General features: G+C 33.1%; 1 protein-coding gene across 1 annotated transcript in view; it reads left to right on the top strand.

Annotated features, from left to right (window-relative positions):
* PSMD14 (proteasome 26S subunit, non-ATPase 14) overlaps positions 1-19885 on the top strand; it is a 109757-nt gene that overhangs the window by 70688 nt on the left and 19184 nt on the right. The window contains 3 exon segments of the mRNA XM_036746781.1: positions 1740-1810; positions 2869-3019; positions 17071-17178. Of these exon segments, the coding sequence (XP_036602676.1) occupies positions 1740-1810; positions 2869-3019; positions 17071-17178 (330 nt within the window).

Here is a 19885-nt window from a genome sequence, read left to right on the forward strand (position 1 = left end):
TGTCTATGCATTCTGGTTTTGTAGGGGAATGCATTTGATCAGTGTTAATAAGTGCATTTTTTGATATTTTCTCATAAGGTTTTAAAGATTTTAAGTATTCTACTATCAACATAGCCCATAAGCGTTTATAACTCTGTGGAAATAAAAGCAAAGCAGGTACTTAGGGCAAAATATATGCAATAGGAGAAATGTCTAAATTACTCTTAATTTAACCATGCTATATTCATTCCATGTTAGAATTCATTTTTTTCTTGTTTATTTTTTCATTTTCACATGGTTAAGTAAAGACTTGTTTCTAGGGGAAATATGTATTTGGATTTATAAAAGCAATGACAGCATATTAACCCTTATTACATTAAATGAACAGTGCCAGAGTTTGAGGGAAAAAATCATGAGACTTTCATTTTCGTTATAAGTTAACACGGATCAGCAAATTTCTTCATTAACTGTTTTGTATCAGCAACCAGTCCCTCTGGGGAAGGCACACCTTGTCTTATTTAGATTTCCACAAAGGAAGATCTCATAATTTCTCTGTAATTGCTAGTTTACAACATAATATATGGTGAAGTAACTTTGATTACCAAAATCACCATGCATAAATAATAGTAAAAAGTTTTTTCTCTGCAATGGTTAATTCTTAATTTTGAGTCCAGAATACTAAGGATTTCTTTTGAAGAAGTATTTATGTTCACTAGTGAATTTATATAATATTGGAGTTAACAGTATAACACTCTAATGTTGTACAGTCATAATGAATGGTCCTATAAAAGAAATAAGGACTTGGAAAGCTGTTGTCAGTTAAGTAACATGACCTTTTGGGGATTTTTCTTCTAAAAATCCCATTTTGGATACATTGTCCAAAAAAAATGTTTTTAAAGGCATAGTGATTGATCTTCTGCTCTAGCTTTCCTGGAATATAGTTCATGTTTGAAGGAATTGTTGTCAAAAGACATAGAAATTAAGCCATTGCTCAAATTGTATAAATTAAGCCAGTGCTCAAGTTGTATATTTCTTCAGGCCTGCATAGCAGACAAAAAAACAATAATGTGTTTTAATAGATTGACTACCAAGAACAAAGCACCTGAAACTACCAAATTGATTATTCTCTCATAGTTGTATGATAATGGATTTCCATCACTGAAAAATGTTTTTTCTTCTATGAGGAAAATATTTAGGATATGTTTATGCTAGCTGAATAAATGCAGAGTATTTACCTGCCTATTGAGAATGTAACTTGATCAAGCTAATTCTAAGATTATAGGTCCCAAGATGTAAAGCTGGAAGAACTTAGAGGTCATCTAGTACCTTCTTCATGGAGTAGTAAGGAGTTAATAAATGCTTATTTATTGACTGATGGAAGCACAGATGGCACAGGATGAACCATTGATCCAAGCAGAAACTAAAATAATTTTATAGTTGTTTGGTCATGAAGTATAAAAAGTTGATCAAATCTTCCTAAGTTATTAATCATGAAGATTTTGGGGAACATTTGAAATGTAATTGACTGAAATTAGTATGTCAGTGTCAAGTGAACTGATTTTAAGGATCTCCTCCTCAAAGGATTATTTTTTGTAACATAACAGGATTTTCAAGGAGATTAAGCTATCTCAAGTAAAAAGAGATTATGTAGTTATTTCTTTGAAACTGTCAATTTACCTTGCATTATGAGGTTTTTTGTTTGTTTGTTTTTTCCCCCCAAAGTTCCTTATGTGCTAAAACTAATCATCTTTCTAAACCAGGGTGTCAGTGTAGAGGCAGTCGATCCAGTATTCCAAGCCAAAATGTTGGATATGCTGAAGCAGACGGGAAGGTAAGGGTTTCAAATCAACACATAAATAAGTAGTCGAAAACATTTCATATGCTATATAAACTGTTTGATTTTTCAGATACACACCTCAGAGTTATGTATATTTGTGGATATTATCACTGAAAAAATTCGCTTGACATAAAAGTATTATCAATATGACTGCAGTGCATCACCTATCTAGTTATATAGTTATCTTTTCCCTCCCTGATTTACAGAAATCATAGAAACTTGCCAACCAGCAAATTGCCTCACACTAAAATTCTTGCCTCTCACGTAGTCAGCCTGGGCTATAGCTTCCCTCTCTTCAGCATATGGACTTACTACCTAGTCACTTAGAAATGAAAAGGCTTGTGTTTTCCACATGTTTTGATAGTTACAAGTATATTTGTATTTTGAATATTTAAATCTATAGGCATGTGAATTACCATTTAGGTGTAAAGACGGGAAAAGTAGTAAAACATAATCTTAGTAGTCTATCAATTTTGGGTGATTTCAAGCTAAACCTCTCAACAGTTGTCATTTTTTTGCTCAGATTCTTTTACTGTGGAAAAAAACTTCAAAATTCATGTTAACAAAAGGCTCAGCAGCTGAACAGAACAGTGCAAATTGCTTTTTGACTGAGTTCCTAGTTCTACTGCTGGTTTAATTGATATTTAATACTTTCATGATAGTGGATCCCAGTGTCCGTTGTTCTTGATGGACTTTATGCCTGGAGAAGGCAAGTCCCAGAGTTAAGGAGTTAAAGAGTCGATGTTTACTTGAATACTGAAAGGTAAAAACTGGCTCCAGGAAAGTGTGGCAACAGGGTGAAAAACTGCGAGCCTCACCCACCACTGCTAATGTGCGTCTCTTAATGATAGCACTCCTTTGTCACACTGATTCATTTCCGTGTTTTCAAGATAATATGGTGAATAATTTCAGTGTTTCTAATGGTGCTTTTTCACACCTGTGTGTTTTTTCTCTCTTCTTAATTTATACCTTCTTGCTGTAGTATTTCTTTTCATATCATAAAATGTTTTACTACTTCCATTAGGAGTCCCTGAATGCCCTCTTTGTTTCAGGCCTGAAATGGTTGTTGGTTGGTATCACAGTCACCCTGGCTTTGGCTGTTGGCTTTCTGGTGTGGATATCAATACTCAGCAGAGCTTTGAAGCCTTGTCGGAAAGAGCTGTAGCAGTCGTAGTGGATCCCATTCAGAGTGTCAAAGGAAAGGTAGAGTTTGTTTTTCTTTGGGTGTATGAGATGTTGGTGGGTCTGTATCTAGGTCCTTTCTTTTTTAGTTCAGCATCTCCATGGCCCCTTTATTTATTTGATTATAAATTAAAATGTTTCTTTATCTATAATAGAGTCAATCTATAATTGAAATTAATAAACAAATCATGAAAATCTATAACCATATTCCCCTATATATTAAGAAAATCATTATCAATTTTTAAATTCTATGATTGTTCCAAATTTAGTCAGCTGCCATATAAGTAATTGTGTTTTTAACCCCTTAATGGTTTGAAAGATCATTTAGGAGTGATAACCCCAGACTCAAAATGTTTTATTAATATTTTGACAAATAGTTTAAACAAACTACATTTATGAATAGTAAGTAGGGCTGAGTACATCACTTTAACAGCTAGTTACAAGGCTTTGTTTTGCAGATGTTGCACACGACACTTTCTGGCGTTGTGTGTTCCAAATGTTTTAGACAATGAAAACTTGCCCCAAAGACTGGGTCTCAACCATTCACATTTTTGAGTGAGGACACAGATGAATGATTAAGTATGTTAAATGATTCTGAAAAGAGATTAACTTGCAAAGCATATTGGGTTATAGTTGTCCTTTGTTGAAATCTCTTTTGTTCTTGTTTAGTTCTTTTTTTTTTATTTCTTTCTTTCTAGCCCCATATGCCATTTTCCTATTTCCTGCCTCATGACAGCAGGGAGCAGCTCTATTATCACCTTCACAGAGCTGTCTGCAAATGTGAGAGGCAATTCGATTTTGCTCAACCACAGGGAGAGTGGATTAGAAAAACTACAGAACGTACAGAAATTGGCTAGGTGGTTACTGCTTTAAAATACTGCTGAGGTGTCTTGTTTGAGCATGTACTTCCATTGTAGTGCAGAATAATCGTTAAAATCACAATATATTTATGGAATCTTTTTTATGCAATTTTGTAAATACTTTTTTATAGTACTTAAAATAAATATTGACTTGCAATATCTCAGACCTGTATTATAATAGTAGTGCAGATTACATTTATATCTGTTCACTAGCTCAGACAAACAATATTACTGTTACTTCAGAGTGCTTATCTGTCATGAATTTATAGTCCAGCCATTTCTGATGACATATCATTATGATGGATCAAAATTGGGGTCTTTCCTAAATCATGATCTTATTAGTCTCGATTTAGCTTTTCAGGATAGAAGCTGCCCACAAAAGAAATAAAAGAAACTAGCACATAAGGGAATTCAAAATAAATAGCATCTGACACTTTGGTGGATAAAAATCTTTCGACTCATTTAATTCCTTTGACTGTATGTGGTTATTTAGCTCATGTGAAGGGGAAAAAGAAATTAAAGGCACTGACTTGTGTTCGTTTTTTTTTTAATTAATTTATGGTATCCCACCACAAAATTTTAATTCTCATCCCTTATATGAAGTTTTCTTTGTTTTGTTCCAGCTAATACCATCAGAATTATTGTCCTTTTCCTTTAAAAATAGCCAGTAGTTTTCAGATTGGAATATTAAATATCACTTTCAAATTTTTCTGGCCATAATGTTTAAGTGATGAGTAATCATTGAGGCCTCATTTTAAGTAAAGGTAGCAGTCTGTTTTGTAGCATTGGTTAGAAGCTGATAGATTGAATTTCCATGGTAGTTTGACTCAACAAAAAGGGGGTACTTGAAAAGAAAAAAAAAGAACTTAAATATAATGAAAGAAAACAGTCTTAAAATAGTCTTACACAAAAATAGTTTGACATATTTTATATGTTTGATCATATAGTTTTCTTTTAACATGACACATCTTGCAGTTCTGAGGATTAAAAAATATATTACTGTAAGTTATTGAATGTTGATTTGTATTTATATGACTTAATCATTCATATTGATTTTGTAAAAGAAATATAAAAATATTAACATGTGTAAGATTTATGACACATTTCTTAGATAGTCATGATGAACATTTGATAATAGCTTTTATGTCTAACATCTTGAATTATTTTGTGAAGAAATTGCATAATCTAGGTTTAGTGTTTGATATGGGAAGATATTTGAACAAAGTCTGTATAGATATCTAACATGGATAACTCACATAATTTGTGTCACTTTAACATTTAGATTTATATTTCATATCACACCAAAGCATCTAGTCCCATATACATATATGTTATATGTATGAGTGTGTACATATGTGTGTGTGTGTACACACACACACACACACACAGACAGCTACTTTGTTCATAAGTTGCCCAAATAAATTTTAGAAATTGTAATTCTTTCAGAATTATCTCAAATTATAGGAATTACAGTAAATATAAGTAATGATTATGGCCAGTATATATTCTTGTCATTCCAAATAGTTTGTTATGTGAATTTAAATTCCCAAGTTCACCAGTATTTTCATACATAGAGGCAACTGTTGACTCAAGTTGAAATTGTAAACCATATATAAGTTATTTAAATTGAGTCTGTGTCCTTGATTCATGAGCCTCTTGGAAATATCTTTTATTGGCATTTTATTCATTTCGTTTTTATACTTCTTACTAAATAAGTGATGTTAGGTTTTATCTCCTGAGTATATCTTAATATTTCATCAGTTTTAAGTCATTCATTGTTAATATTTTTCATATCATTAGAGTATTTTGGACTTTGCTATATAAACATAGAAATATAGGAAATGGAAAGTATCCTAAGAGATCATCTTACTAGGCCCCTTCCAAACTATTCTCAATACTGAATTGAATTTTATCAATAAAAGTGATTTTACAAATTGGTTGTTGTTGGCTACCCATCCTAACATCTTTACTGCATATAGTGTGAGTGTATAAATTGCCTGTTTATAAGTGATATTTGAGCTAGGCATTGTAGAAATTAATTTAGACAAACATAATATTTGCCAACTAGCAACCTATAATCAAGGGAAAGAAGATGGAAGCAAACACATAATAGCAAAAAAGATTCACAAAAGTTGAACCAAGGCATGTTACATAATTGACATAGCTAACATACATTACAGTGATGCCAAGCCAGGATAGTTGCATTTGTATTCTAGAATAGAGTAGCTTTTATTGCCAGCAACTACCATTTAATGAATTCTGAATAATAAGAAATATGATATTAAGTTTCTTGAGTTTTAAGGTATTTGCCTCCTTGGTTTACTTGTAAGGTGTTCCAGTTCAGGGACCTGACTTTGTTCCTCTAGTTGAAACATCAACTTCTTGCTTGCAAATGTTGCTGTTGTATACTTTCCACACAGGGCTGACCCAGTCTATTCATTGAATATTCAGGTAGTACAGTGAATTAAGTTTTAGTCTTATATTGCTTATGTCTTAGTCCAGGGAAAGTAATGGTACAGTGCAAAGAGTGTGCAGGCTTTGAAGTCACATGACCTAGGTTTATGTCCCAGCATTAACATTACCTTTGTGACTTTGAGTAAGTCCCTTAATTTCCCTGAACCTCAGTTTCCTCCTCTGTAAAATGAGGAGTCTGAACTAGATGGCCTCTGTGATCCCTTCCTTCTCTTCATCTATCATCCTGTGACTAAGAACAGAAAGAGCCTGTTATAAATAGGTTTCACTATTACAAAGTATGTCCAACAAGGTTTCTGCCTGTAGGAAACTGATCGATTCTTCCTCAAAATTTGTTGTCTGTGTCTGTAGTCTAAGGAAATTATTTTCAAATACCAGTGATCATTTAACCCCAGTATAATCCTCATTTTTGTGAGAGATTGTTATTTAGGGGGGTTTCCATGTGTGTGTAGCCTGGATTTCTTTGCCATATTGAATTCAATTTGCCATTCAGAGAATGACAAACAAGAATAGAAGATATCATCAGGGAAATATGGAACAGGAAAAAGACATAGATTGGTCACGTGGTTGAGGGTGACAGCTGAACAGCCAAAGTAATCCACTAATATCCTTATGAAGTCTGGAAAATTGAGGAAAGCCTTCAGCATATGGGGTGGACCTACTGTGGTGAACTTATTGGAAGGACGTGAACAAGGATTACATAAGATGAACTCGTGTGAATGGGGAATCAAGCCTGTAGATCCATTTGAGTATTGAGAACTTTACAGATAGATTTTTTTATTAAGTTGTAATCCATCCAGCAAATTTTTTTTTGGTTTTGGTTTTGTTCTGGGAAGGGAGGGTTGAACAGCTCCAAAACAGGAGGGATTCTAGAATTCCAATGAAATATTATCATAGAGGTTCTGTCCACAAAGAACCTATGAGAGGAACTGTGTGGTAGGGTGGAAAAAGTGTTCTGTTTGATGTTAGGATATGGGTTCAGACTCAGCTCTTAGCTTATTCCCCACCTGTGTGACTTTGGTCAAGTCATCTATCCTTTTTGAAACTCCATTTCTTAATCTGAAAAATGAGAAAGTTTAACTAAATGGTATTTCTGAGACTCCTTGCTGCAGTAAGTCTAATCCTATATAAGGAGGCAATATCCATGAGAGAATTGCCACAATGTTCTTCTAAAATTGTGTGGTACAGATAGGTCATAAGGTAGCGGGTGTGTTTGTGCATACAGTAATACATGCAGAAGAAATCAAGAGACCAACACCGGACGGTATTGTCTGGAATAGCTTTACAGAGGAGGTAAGACTAGAGTTGAGTCTTTGAAGCAAAGAAAAGTAAGGGAAAGTCTTCTAGATATGGGAATCATGAATAAGGAAAATTTCACTTATACTATGAATTCAGGCATCTGTCACAGTGTAAAATCAGTTACTTTTCAGCATTCTCAGAGAAAAGAGAACAGGAAATTGGATGCTAGTGTGGAAAAAGAGAAAGACAGAAAAGGTGCTGTAATAACTCACTTCTCTAAGCCATAAGAAAGACATCTAGAATGATACTTCCTTTCTTAGGACAGATCCTTTACCTAGTTTAATAAATATGGATAAGGAAATTCAAAACTATATGAGGTTTTTAATATCCCCAAATATTACCAAAAAAATTCTTGATAATTAGGATGGTCAAGAACAAGGTCAAAACACAGATGTAGGAAATAAATGTTTCTGAGAATTTATCGTATCTATAGCTTGGAAAAGTTATGTAAAACTCTTAGGAAGGTGAAGTTATCAACTCTAGAAATAGATTATTCTTTTCACATTTTCTAGACAACCTAATTTAGAGATACTATTTCTAGGTAATTTCCCTCAGGAATACTGTTAAATAAAAGAACTATGTCATGATCAAAGTCTGGCTTAAGTAGCTCATGTCTGCCAGTGACCACTAGTTTCTACTTCTTTTCTTTGCTTAGTTTATTTAATGGAAGACTTCTGTCTGCATTATGGCTCTTAACAAACTAAAAAGCTATGTCATACACAGCTTTAAGAATAAGAAGTAAATATAAGCATAGTTATTTTGTTCAGTCCAAATAACTCGATGTGCAAGCCACTTCCAATGACAATGGGGAGTCAACTTTTATAAAAAAAAAAAAAAACAAGGTGTTAGATGGATTTGTCAATAAGGATTCAATCAACTAGTTTCTCGGTAGACATTTGAGACTTTGAGAATCACCATTTTCCTCATATTATTCTGGTTTTAGTATTCTTTATCATATAAACATTTTACTCATTGTTAACTAGGTTGAAGGAGAACACGAGGAAATAGAGAAAATGCAAGTCCTATTTGCATCCCAGCTTTATCCTTCTAACTCCTGGTACAAGACTAATTACTGTATTTTTTATTTTCTCTGTATTTTTCACTCGTATTCAGATTGAAGTCTTGTAGCCAACTGATCTAATCTTTCAAGATAACTGGAAAGGAAATATTACTCAGCTATGCTAACATAGTTAATCATAAGACCTGTACCACACTATATAGTTCTGTTCAATAAAAACATTTACCACATTTATTCTGTTGTTATTGGACAATGTTGTAAATGCTAGCAATGCAAAAGTCATGTTCTTTTTAAAGTTCTAAAAAACAAAAAATAAAATATTAAATATACAGTTCTTTTTAGTCTAATGGCAGTGTTTGAGAAAAACAGATTTCGTAAGACAGATCCTGGGATTTAGAACTGGACAGGACATTAGCAGTAATCTAGTCATTGTATAAATTAACAAACTGAGCCCAGAAACACAGTGACTTGTTTATGGGTATACAAGTAATCCTGGCAAATCCAGAATTCAATTTGAGTTCCTCTGACTCCAGATCCATTGTCTTTCCATTATACCTAGTTGTCTCTCAACCCCTCTACTAATTCATTATGAGTGTATAGTAACTTTGCTTTTTGGATAATAAAAGTTCTAAAAGCATGTGGAGCATAATGTTCAAAAACAAATTTTAAAACACTATTATTAAGAAATACTGTTATATTTTTTGTCCTTTGATAGTAGTGTCCCTTAATAATGATTTAAGGATAAGGAAGCCTTTCTGAGTCCCTTTTAATTCCAGTACGTCCTCTTTCTTAATTTTTTCCCTATTCATTGTATATATAGCTTGTTTATACATATTTGTTTGCAAATTGTCTTCCCCATTAGATTGTAAACTCATTGAGGGTAGCAACTGTCTTTTGCCTCTTTTTATCCCAAGCACTTAGCCCAGTGCCTGGCACATACTAGGTGCTTAAAAAATGTTTATTAACTGACTGATTTCTAATTTTTGTAACATATTTTTCAACTTTATAACATTTCACAAACATGAGTTTCATAACTGTTACATCACTGTGATACCCGTTTCACTATTTCATCATTAGAAATGCTGTGGAAGAAAAAGTTATCAGGCCATTCTCTGTTGCCAAAAGGGATGAACCTTTATGCAGCTGAATCATTGTTTCTGATTTCTGGTGTATGTCAGTATGTTTGAGGTGACTGGATATTTGGGGAGCAAGATTGTGTTAAAATACAAACTTTTTAAAAAATTTCTTTAAAATTTTATGGATATTTTTGTCTTTACTTCACCTATATTTCCCACTGTATCCTCCAACTCCCTCCCAATGAGTCATCTCTTATATTAAAAAAGAAAAAAAGTTCAGCAAAACTAACCAGCATATTGAAAAAAGGATGTTATATGCAATGTTCTACACCTGTGGGCCCCAACCTCTTCAAAGAAGTGAAAGTGTCTTCTCACATCTCTTCTTTCCAGACTTTGGTGATTAGAATTTTATAACATCCAGTTTGTTTTATTGTTATTCTTTCCTTTTACGCTCAATGTAAACTTTTAAGGCTTTCTTCCCCACCCCCCCACCCCCGGTCACACGTGAACTTAGATTTGGGAGTTGGATGTGTTATCATTATGTCACTCCCAAATAAGTAGGGGTTTCCTGATTGGTTATTGTAGTGACTTCTCAGGTTCCTTGAAATCTCTATTCGTCATTTTTCAGTGGTTTCTGAAAGCCAGCAATTAATTAGATATTCATTACCACAAAAGACTTCTGACTCGTCTATGCTGCAATTTCCCCACAGCCTGAATGGCCATGCTGGGTATTATAAAGCATGGTTAACCATTTTTGTAGCAAACTCTAACCAAATGGATTTATGAGCCAGTGACTTTTAACAGTATAGTCAGTCAGTAAATATTTATAAATGCCTACTATGTGCCCAGCACTGTGCTAAGACCTGAGTATACAAATAAAAACAAAGACAGTCTCTGCCCTCAAGGAGCTTACAATCTAATGGTGGAAGACAGCACACAAAAGGAAGCTGAAAAGATGGGGGGGTGGGGCAGTGCATTTTGTTTTGCCTTTATGGACCTGTGTCCTTGTGAGAACTCACAATAGTTTCAAAGCCAAAAGTCACAGATAAATTGGTGGGAAAATACAACTTAGAAAGCTACCTGCAATTTTCTTTTTAGAGATGTTGATTAACTTTTATATGTATGCAGGAAAAAATAGTGAAACTACCTGTTGTATTAGGGTTTTGGGATAACCTTTATCTTGTTTTAATATCATATACATTATTGAACCATTTGAAAGCAATACTGAATAACTTACACAGCCATCCCTAGCAAAGTGATTGGTCTTTGATCATTAAAAAGCTTCTTACCTATGAGATCTAAGAGAAATATTGTTAATACATTTTAGCCTGCCCTTGACCAATAGTTTCTAGGTTTATCAGTTCTTGACTTCTGAGATTATTAAAGGAGAGCCAGTTGTAGTCCATTAGAAAATGAAATGGAGTTCTACTTGTTTGTTTTACAGGGACCACTGAATATCATAAGATGGTAACAATAGTGTAGGTCAAATTGGGAATAGTATCTTGGATGTGAAAGTTCTTGTACTTCATTAACAGTATTTTGAGAATTCTACCTACTCCTTTAGCTAAGCAAAATTTCAGCTTTAACAGCTTCTAGGTTTGTGCAAGATTCTTTAATACTATTTATATGGATTTATTTGATTCCAGGGGTATTGAAGTGATAAAGTTGTTAAGACTCTAAGGCATACCAATTCATTTTTTTTATAGTTAATGTGAACATCCGGTATAAATAATATTTAGGTGCATTTTTTTATACAAAATTTCTTAAGGAATTACATACCTTTACAACTTCATTCCTTGTTTTGTTTCCTGAAGTATAATCTAGAGAGGCTTAGTTTTGGGATACCAAAACAATAGCTCACATTTATGTTTAAGGTTTACAAAGCAATTTCCTCACAACAACCTTGTGAGTTTAGTTAATGAAAGTGTTATCATTCCTATTTATAGATTAGAAAGCTGGGAATCACAGAGATTCGGTAACTTGAATAGCTAGTGAGTATTCAAGTCAGAACTTGAATCCAGGGCTTTTAACTCCAATGTCTGGTCCTCTTTTCAGCTTACCAAGATAACCTACACAGTCGTTGAACAGTTCTCTGATTTAAACAGTAAATATTAGTTGCCTAAATTTGTTTTCTGAAATTCAGCCAACTAACAATTAAGTAGATTTTTTTCAAAGATAACTCTATTAAATGTTTACATACTCTTTGCCGTGCTAATTTTTACAGTAATCCTTTTGTCTTCATTAAGGCATATGTCTTTAAAACTTGTGGCTTACCATTGGAGTTAGGATGCATGTCCTCACTTGTCAAGAGAAATGTATTATCCTGCAATCAGCTCCCCTACTTCCAGTATATTGAGGTTGTACTACAGATCTAGCCATAGTAAGAAATTCTCCAAGGATAAAGCAAGAAAATGTACATACTCATAGGAATCTCTTTTCCAGAGCTAAAATTGACATTTTATAAATAATTTCCGTGTTGCAAACTTGAGACTCCCAATCATAGCAATTCAGTGATATGTACTTGGCATGAGTCAGTTTCAGTTCTTAGTGCTTTTCATTGGAAATGGCATCAAAAGTAAGATTTCTCTGAATTTTTAATGCTAAGGGTTTACAAGGGACAGGAGATGTTCTTCTCTTAAAGATGTCTGACAGTGCATAGCAGCATAAATAACGAAATGGTCATAAACCCATCAGCACTTCCAAGGTCATTTGCCCTTTAATTTTTAAAGAATCTAAAAACAAACTAAGCATTTGATAACAGGTCATTTGCAGGTGATAAAAGATATGTTAGATGGGACATTGCCTCTGTTTCCACACCTGATGTATTCGTATTATATCTTTTACAGACTATTTACTAGTATGTTTGTTTATAAACATATAATCTAAAAAATAAATTCTATTCTTCAAATTTTATCAGTCTCAAGCCAGACTTTCTTTTTTTGTTGTTTACATTGCAATTCTTAACTGCAGTAGGTCTCACAATGAGCTGCATGTAAAGGCTTCCAAAAACTTCTCTCTTTTAAAGTTATAGAATTTCTTAAATACTAAGAAAATTCACTTTCTTCTATGTTCCTTACCTACTCCTCAGCACCTGCTTTGTGCTCTCATCCATAAAGAAATCTGAAAAATTGCTAGTTTGGAGAAGGAGCTTGCCTGAAGACCCTTGCAGTTTTCTTTATTCTTAACTCTTTTTTTAAGGAGAATTTGCATTAAATATAGGTTGCTCTTTATAGAATACATTATATATTGTTAAAATAGGTTAGGATTTTTGAAAATTTGTCTTGTTGAGTAACCTACAACTGATGAAAAGAACATGAGTTTAAAAATGAATAAATAGCATATTGGATGAATTGTAGCATATTCATTAGTGAAGCCAAAAAATCATGGATTTAAACTTAATTTGGAAATGATTGCAGTTTTGGCTCTTCAAACCATACTCATTACTAAAATCAAATTCTGGATCTTTGACCCTTGGTCATGATTAGAGTAAATAAGGAACATAGTTATTGATTTTCAAACTATTAAGCTTTTACAAGCTAAGACAGATGTACAAAATGATGCAGTTTTTATTTTGTATTGGCAGCTTCCAAATATTTAGTATCTATTTCCAAGAGTTGCAATTAGTAAAGCAACCATGGTACTGAAATCCGCACATCCCACAAGCTAATTATATTTGCAAGGTCAGAGTGAATACATATTTTCAGAAAAATAAAGGGTTATATAAATATGTGTCTTCTACTTGGCTGTTATATCACAGTTTGTTGATCTGGAGTATAATGTGTACAATTCACAAATTTGTCTGATAACAGAAAGTGGTGTGTGATTGTGTTTATTTTACTAACCAGTATATTCACAGCAATCACTTCCAAATATCTCTCCAGTAAAGATGTGTTAATTACAAAACAGACAAGGTCTTCTATTATATTAAAGCTACTAACAAGAAGACAGCAGGAATCACACATGTAAATAGCATCATCAACCCCTATTTTAGTCCTCTGTTTTGATCTGTGAGTTGCGCATAGACCAAAGGTGCTATTAAAGACTGAGTGTATGAAATAGGCAGCATTATATGAACAAAATTTATTCAACAAGAAAACAGACCTTTAACATGAATTTAACAAGCCTGAGAAATTATAAACTATCATATGCTGCAGATTCATGCAGTGATAATAAACAAAAAAGGAAAGTAAGAGGTTTCCCTAAGCTAGCCAAACTGCTAATGGTTTTGTTATAAGCTGTCTACTGTTGCAGTGACCTCTGAAAAGTCTCAAGGCACTTGTACCAGAAAATATTAAATGGTCAGGATAGTGAATAGAGATTCAGTGTGGTATATTGACTAAAGCATGGAAAAGCTTTTTTAAAGGTCTTTCATCATATTCCTGAAAACATTCATCATTCTTGTACTTGGGGGTTTTTGTTTTTACATATTGAGAGATAATTTTGTATAGTCTGTTTTGGGTAAATTGTTTGCATTAATAAGGTGTAGGCTGCTTTAGATTAATGGACATGTGTGTCCATTATGAGAGGAGCAAAAATTCGAACTGTCAAATTATTGAAAAAATTCAAAGAGTTGAAGAAAAAGTGGACTTTCCCCCTGTACTTTAATTAATCCTTGGGGGTTCTCTGTTCATGTTGCTGTGTCTGAGATTTCCATTCTTAACTATGCAGTGACCACTTTGCTGTCATTCTATTGCATCATGCTGTAAATACACAAACATAGAGAAAAGCCTTCAGCTTGTACACACCTCCAAGTGCTCACCAGGGCTTTTTCTTGAATCTTACTGTGGCATAATTAACACCTACTTCACCCATTGCTCATTAGTGCACCGGACATTAATGAGTCTATTTATTTTGATATGCTCTAAAGGAGGAACTGATTTGTTCTTGCAGTGCAGAAAGCAATTATAAGATTGTACAGAAATTAAAATGTAGGTTATTTTGCCGTATTTATGCTTTTATTGCGTACTAAGTCTAATTTTGGTCTGCAGGTTGTTGAGCATGTTAGCTTCCTTAAGACAGTTGCTATAGTGATGGCAGTGAATTCCTTTAATCTTGGTGTAGTTAAAGTATTCATTTTCTATTGGTTATACTGCTACTAAGAAATTGTCACTCTACTCATTTCATTTTGCGTAGTCTATCATAAACTAGTTGAATGATATATTTAGATGCTTAAATGTTTTTCCTCTGGATTTCTGAATAGAAGTCGAAAATTTTATATTTTAGATTTCGTTTAAGAAGGCATGAAAACTACTCAACTGATCTTTTCCTTCTCATGAAGTTTCACACCTGCTTAGAATAGTTATGAAATATTACAGATATTTCACATATAAAATAGCTGTCTCCTGCATTACCATTGGTTACAAAATGTTCGGGGTAAAAAAAGCATTATAGGCATTATAGTATTATAATTCATGGAATTTTATCAGTTTGGGGTAGTGCTGCAAAATCCAAAATGCTAACACTTCACCTACTCCGGTAATAAAAAATTAATGGATACATTAGGAGAAATAATTTATTATATTAGTAGGTAAGGTTAGTTATTTAAAATTTCCTCTCTGTTCAAGTAATCATTATTTTAAAGTTTGATAAAGTAGCTAGTAAATTTAAGTAAAATTAAGAGTCATTATTTCTTATTTTCTTGTGATAAATATTTTAGCCCCTCCCCTCCAAAAAAAACCAACCAAATATGAGATTATAGATTGTTTCCTTTTTTTCCCCTCTTGCTTTTTTAACGAAATAATTCATTGTGGGCATGCACTTAAAAGTTACACCATCTGATGAAAATGTACTACCAGGAATAAATAGACCTTCAGGAGATGGTGTTGATTTATTTTTACTTTGTGAATTAAAAAATTGGCTTTAATGATAAAACTAATAAATGGATTCAAGAGGCATAAGCTTATTCAGCTAGGCCATATTAATATAAGGAAGGAAATAAAGAAGGGTTTTAAAACTGTATCAAGCTTTCTTCGTGAAATAATATGTTAAATTATTGAACTTTCTGCGATACATAGATACCAGTGTGCAGAAATTAAGGGTAACACGACAAAATTATTAAGTGCTAAAATTTAAAATTCAGTTAGAAATGAATTTACTAACTGGTCAGGATAGTATAAAAGCCTTGAAATGTTCTATTTCTCATGACATTTTAGTCTGTTAACAGCTGTCCCTCTTGAATACATATTTCTTTCATGGCAGTCTTTTAGAAAAAAGGTGTGATTTTTTTTTCTTTACTTCAAACTATCCTCTCTAATATCTAATATACTTGCATAATCCTTATTTAGACACCCCATTTCAATTTATTTCATTTTCAAGTTAAGACAACTTAATTCTCATTTTTATTCCTTGTTTCTCCTTACATTAAAACAATGGCTTACCTTTTAAAGGAAAAACTCTGCATTTTATTATTTGAGTTTTAAGAACATTAACTATATTAGAAATGTTTTCTATATAGAAACTTTTTTCTTTTAAAGATACGAGAGGATCATAAATTTAGTGATAATAAACAGAGAGGTTAGTGAGTGTTAAGTACAAGATAGTAAGATAATACCTTGTTAATTCAGTCTTAACATCAGCAAAAGCCCTGAAAGAGGTGAAATTGTGCTGTATAAGAATGCAAAGCCCTTTATCCAAAAATACCAGAAGTTGGTCGTGGGTTTTTTGTTTTTATTTTGTAGTAATCTTGGAATATGTTTTTCATTTTTATACCATGCCCCTTAAATCACAAATGACCTTGGTCTTCTTACATTGTTTCATACTTACTATCATGACACTGGCATGGACTTTTAAACCCATCAGCCAATATTCAAACTCTTCCATAGTCACAAGGAGTAAAAGGCATCTGACTAGCAGAGAATACAGGAGGCAAGTTCCTTGCTGGCTATAATTTTGTTGTCATTTCAAGTATCGTGGTGGTATAATTGATGTGACAGGCCTGGGCCTTAGCTGTGGTCCCTTACCTTGTGCTCACTTTCAGTTTTAGTCTCTCTTTGTCATTCATTTGGATGAGGTAAAATTTAGGTGACAAAACATATGCACACCAATGGAGGCTATATAATAGAAGCTTAGCAATGACGTATCACAGTAACAAGGATGCAAAATTAATATTTTTCCTCACATGAAGCTCATGAAAATTGTAATAATTGGTGTCACCTTACATTACAAGATAGAGGGTGGTGTGCTGATGGCACAGTCAGCAGGAGGTTCTTTTTTATTAATATTATAATTAAATGATTTTCTGGAAATAGGCCAAAAACAGATGCAAGTTGATCTTGCCTTGTCCACTGTTGCTTGGAATCATCACTTGCGGTCTCTAAAAAGAATTGACCTGACACCTTGTTTTTACAGGTTGTTATTGATGCCTTCAGATTGATCAATGCTAATATGATGGTCTTGGGACATGAACCCAGACAAACAACTTCAAATCTGGGTCACTTAAACAAGCCATCTATCCAGGTAATGCTTCTATTTGATAATGTGCCAAACTTTGATTTATAGTACCAGACTCTTATCAGGTTAGTAATTTTAAAACATAATATGTCATTCTAATTGGCATGTGATTAATTTTTATAGTTCTTTGGAAGGTAGTTGTTAAATGGGGACTTGAATATGAAACAAAGATCCTTTTGAATATTAAGGCATCTGTTTTAGGAACATGCTTAAAGCATCTCACCCTAGTGAATATTTTCTGACTTTGCATGTTCATGATGCTGTTAGACATAGTTTTGGGTGGATTGTACTTCATTTTTAAGCTGTTGCCATCTATTGCCAAAAATCAAGGGACCCCTGCAAAGGAGTCCAGTCAAAGGAGTACCAGTAAGTAAAAATCAGATAACAGTGAAAGGAAGTCTCAGATGTTTTTAATGTTCCTGGAATTTTTTTCTACTTGACTTTCAAGCAAAAAACCAAAGGAAAAAAATGGCTCCAAAAAGTAAGTACATAAAAATGTTTTTTAAAAGTTGGAGCCTCTATTTTGGGTTATCTAGTGCAACATTTTTCATTCCTGAAAGTGTTGAAATGTTCGTGTTCAGACACTAAGTATCCTCTTGAGTGATTAATGTTTTCTATTAATCATTCTCATGCTTCATTGTTTTTACATAGACCTTTATTGCCTGCAAAAATTATTTTAAATGTGCCTTTAAATGCACGAGTATTTGTGACCATAGCACTAATTGCTTCTCTGAAGATTAATTAAAAGCAGAGAAATAGTAGTGTGTGTGGTTAAATAGAGCATACAGAAGAAAGACAATATAGTAGCCATTACACCTCTTCTTCCTCTACCTAGTACTATCAGATAACTGTCTGGGGATTTGTGGCTTTGATTGTTAAACCTGGTTAAGTCTTTATCAAACTTTGACCATTTTATGTTTTTATTTACCTAATTCTATAACAGTCACTTAACAAAAAAGTCTCGATCAAAGTGAAACATGTGCTGAGTTAAAGAGCAGAATTGTGTTGCTTTTGATTTTTATAAGTGAAAACTGCAAAGTATAATGAGCATGAAATAACCTACTAGTGTTTTTGATTGGGTACAGACAAGCCCATGCATGCATGTTTCAAGAGAATATATTACTGGACCTTTTTAGCCTGTAATAATGACCTCCCTTGTAAACCCCCATAGCATCATACTGCTTCATTATTTTTTGCAAAAGGTTAAGTAACATCTCACAATCTAAGATCATTGTGATTACAGCATGGTGTAATTCTGCCAGAAGTTTACTAATTGCACATCAACAGCCACCTGTTGCATAGTTCATCTTTTAAATTAAAGTGTCACTTTTTTAACATTAAATGAATTTTAAGTCTAAATGTTATTAGTGGACTATTTTTTATTATAACATAGGTTACATACATTTGGTTTTTTGGTCCTAACTTTTAAAGTATTCGGTGAAATTCTCAGATTTTCTTATAAAATATCAGCCAGACAGGGAGCCATGTGTAGTACAGATACATTGTTATTGCTGTTTCTTTGATTTTGTAGATTGCTTTTCTTCAAATCAAAATCCGTAAACATATTTATCACAATTTATATAGCGTCCATCAGAATGACATCTATCTGGGTGTTTTACAGTTTTAAGACACTTTCAGGATATTAAAATACTTAAATGAGGCAAAGCCAGAAAAGTAACAGAACAAATCCTATACCTTAAAACCTTTCCTTACTTATTTTAGACTCACCTATAAAGAAAGGAACCAAGAAAGAATCTAAAGTAAGCAGTAATATTCCCTGATGGAGTTTTAAAGCATTCATCAGAATATGTAATATAAGGGTCAGCAGCTTTTTAAAAGTAGGTTGGCACACTGATAACCCCTTCTCTTCTAGAATGACAAGTTATAGTAACTTTCCACTCAAAATGGGAATACCTCCTGTGGGACACCAGTCCCTGTTCCAGCAATTAATGATACCTTTAAAACTTGTTTACAACAAATATATGGAAATGATTAAGCAACCATAGTCATTTCAAACTAAAGATAACACGTTTCAAAAGAATTTGTGTGCCTCTGTCTTACTTAGACCCATATTGATTTTATGTGTTATGCCATAGAATCCCTATATAATGCCATTGTCAGGTAATAAAAGTGGTGCTATATTAACGTTTATCTGTTATTCTAATATATCATCATATACACAGAAGATATGATCTGACCTGCAGCATACCTATGAAATGTTGAAATTAATAGGATCTTCCTGAAATCTAATTGATACCAAAACCTTTTTTTAGGTTTTTCATCATAAAAACTACTATGAGAAATTTCATTTTTAGAGAATACATATAGAGTAAATGAGGTTGGACTGTCTATCTCATGGAGATGTAATAAGTGTTTTAAAAATATTTTCAGATCCTAAGAATACCTCTGTATTGTTAAGTTCTACAATGTTAAGTTTCCTGAAAAACCTCCCCTCTACCCACAATAACAAAACATCACCAAAAAGTGGCTTAAATATATAACGTTGGCAGAATATTTTTAGTTTTTTTTTAAAGCTTAGTGTAATGAGGGGCAGGGAAAATTTGTATTTGAGGTTATTTTAATTTAGCTCAATCAAGCCTTTTACATAATGTCTTTTTTTTTTTGCCTTCGAAAAGTTTGGATTACAATTGGCAATTCAAATTAGGGTCTATTTCCTGCTTTCCCTTAGCAAAGGCTATATAGAGAAGCAGAA

This window comes from Trichosurus vulpecula, chromosome 2 (assembly GCF_011100635.1).
Source record: "Trichosurus vulpecula isolate mTriVul1 chromosome 2, mTriVul1.pri, whole genome shotgun sequence".
Lineage (NCBI taxonomy): Eukaryota > Metazoa > Chordata > Mammalia > Diprotodontia > Phalangeridae > Trichosurus > Trichosurus vulpecula.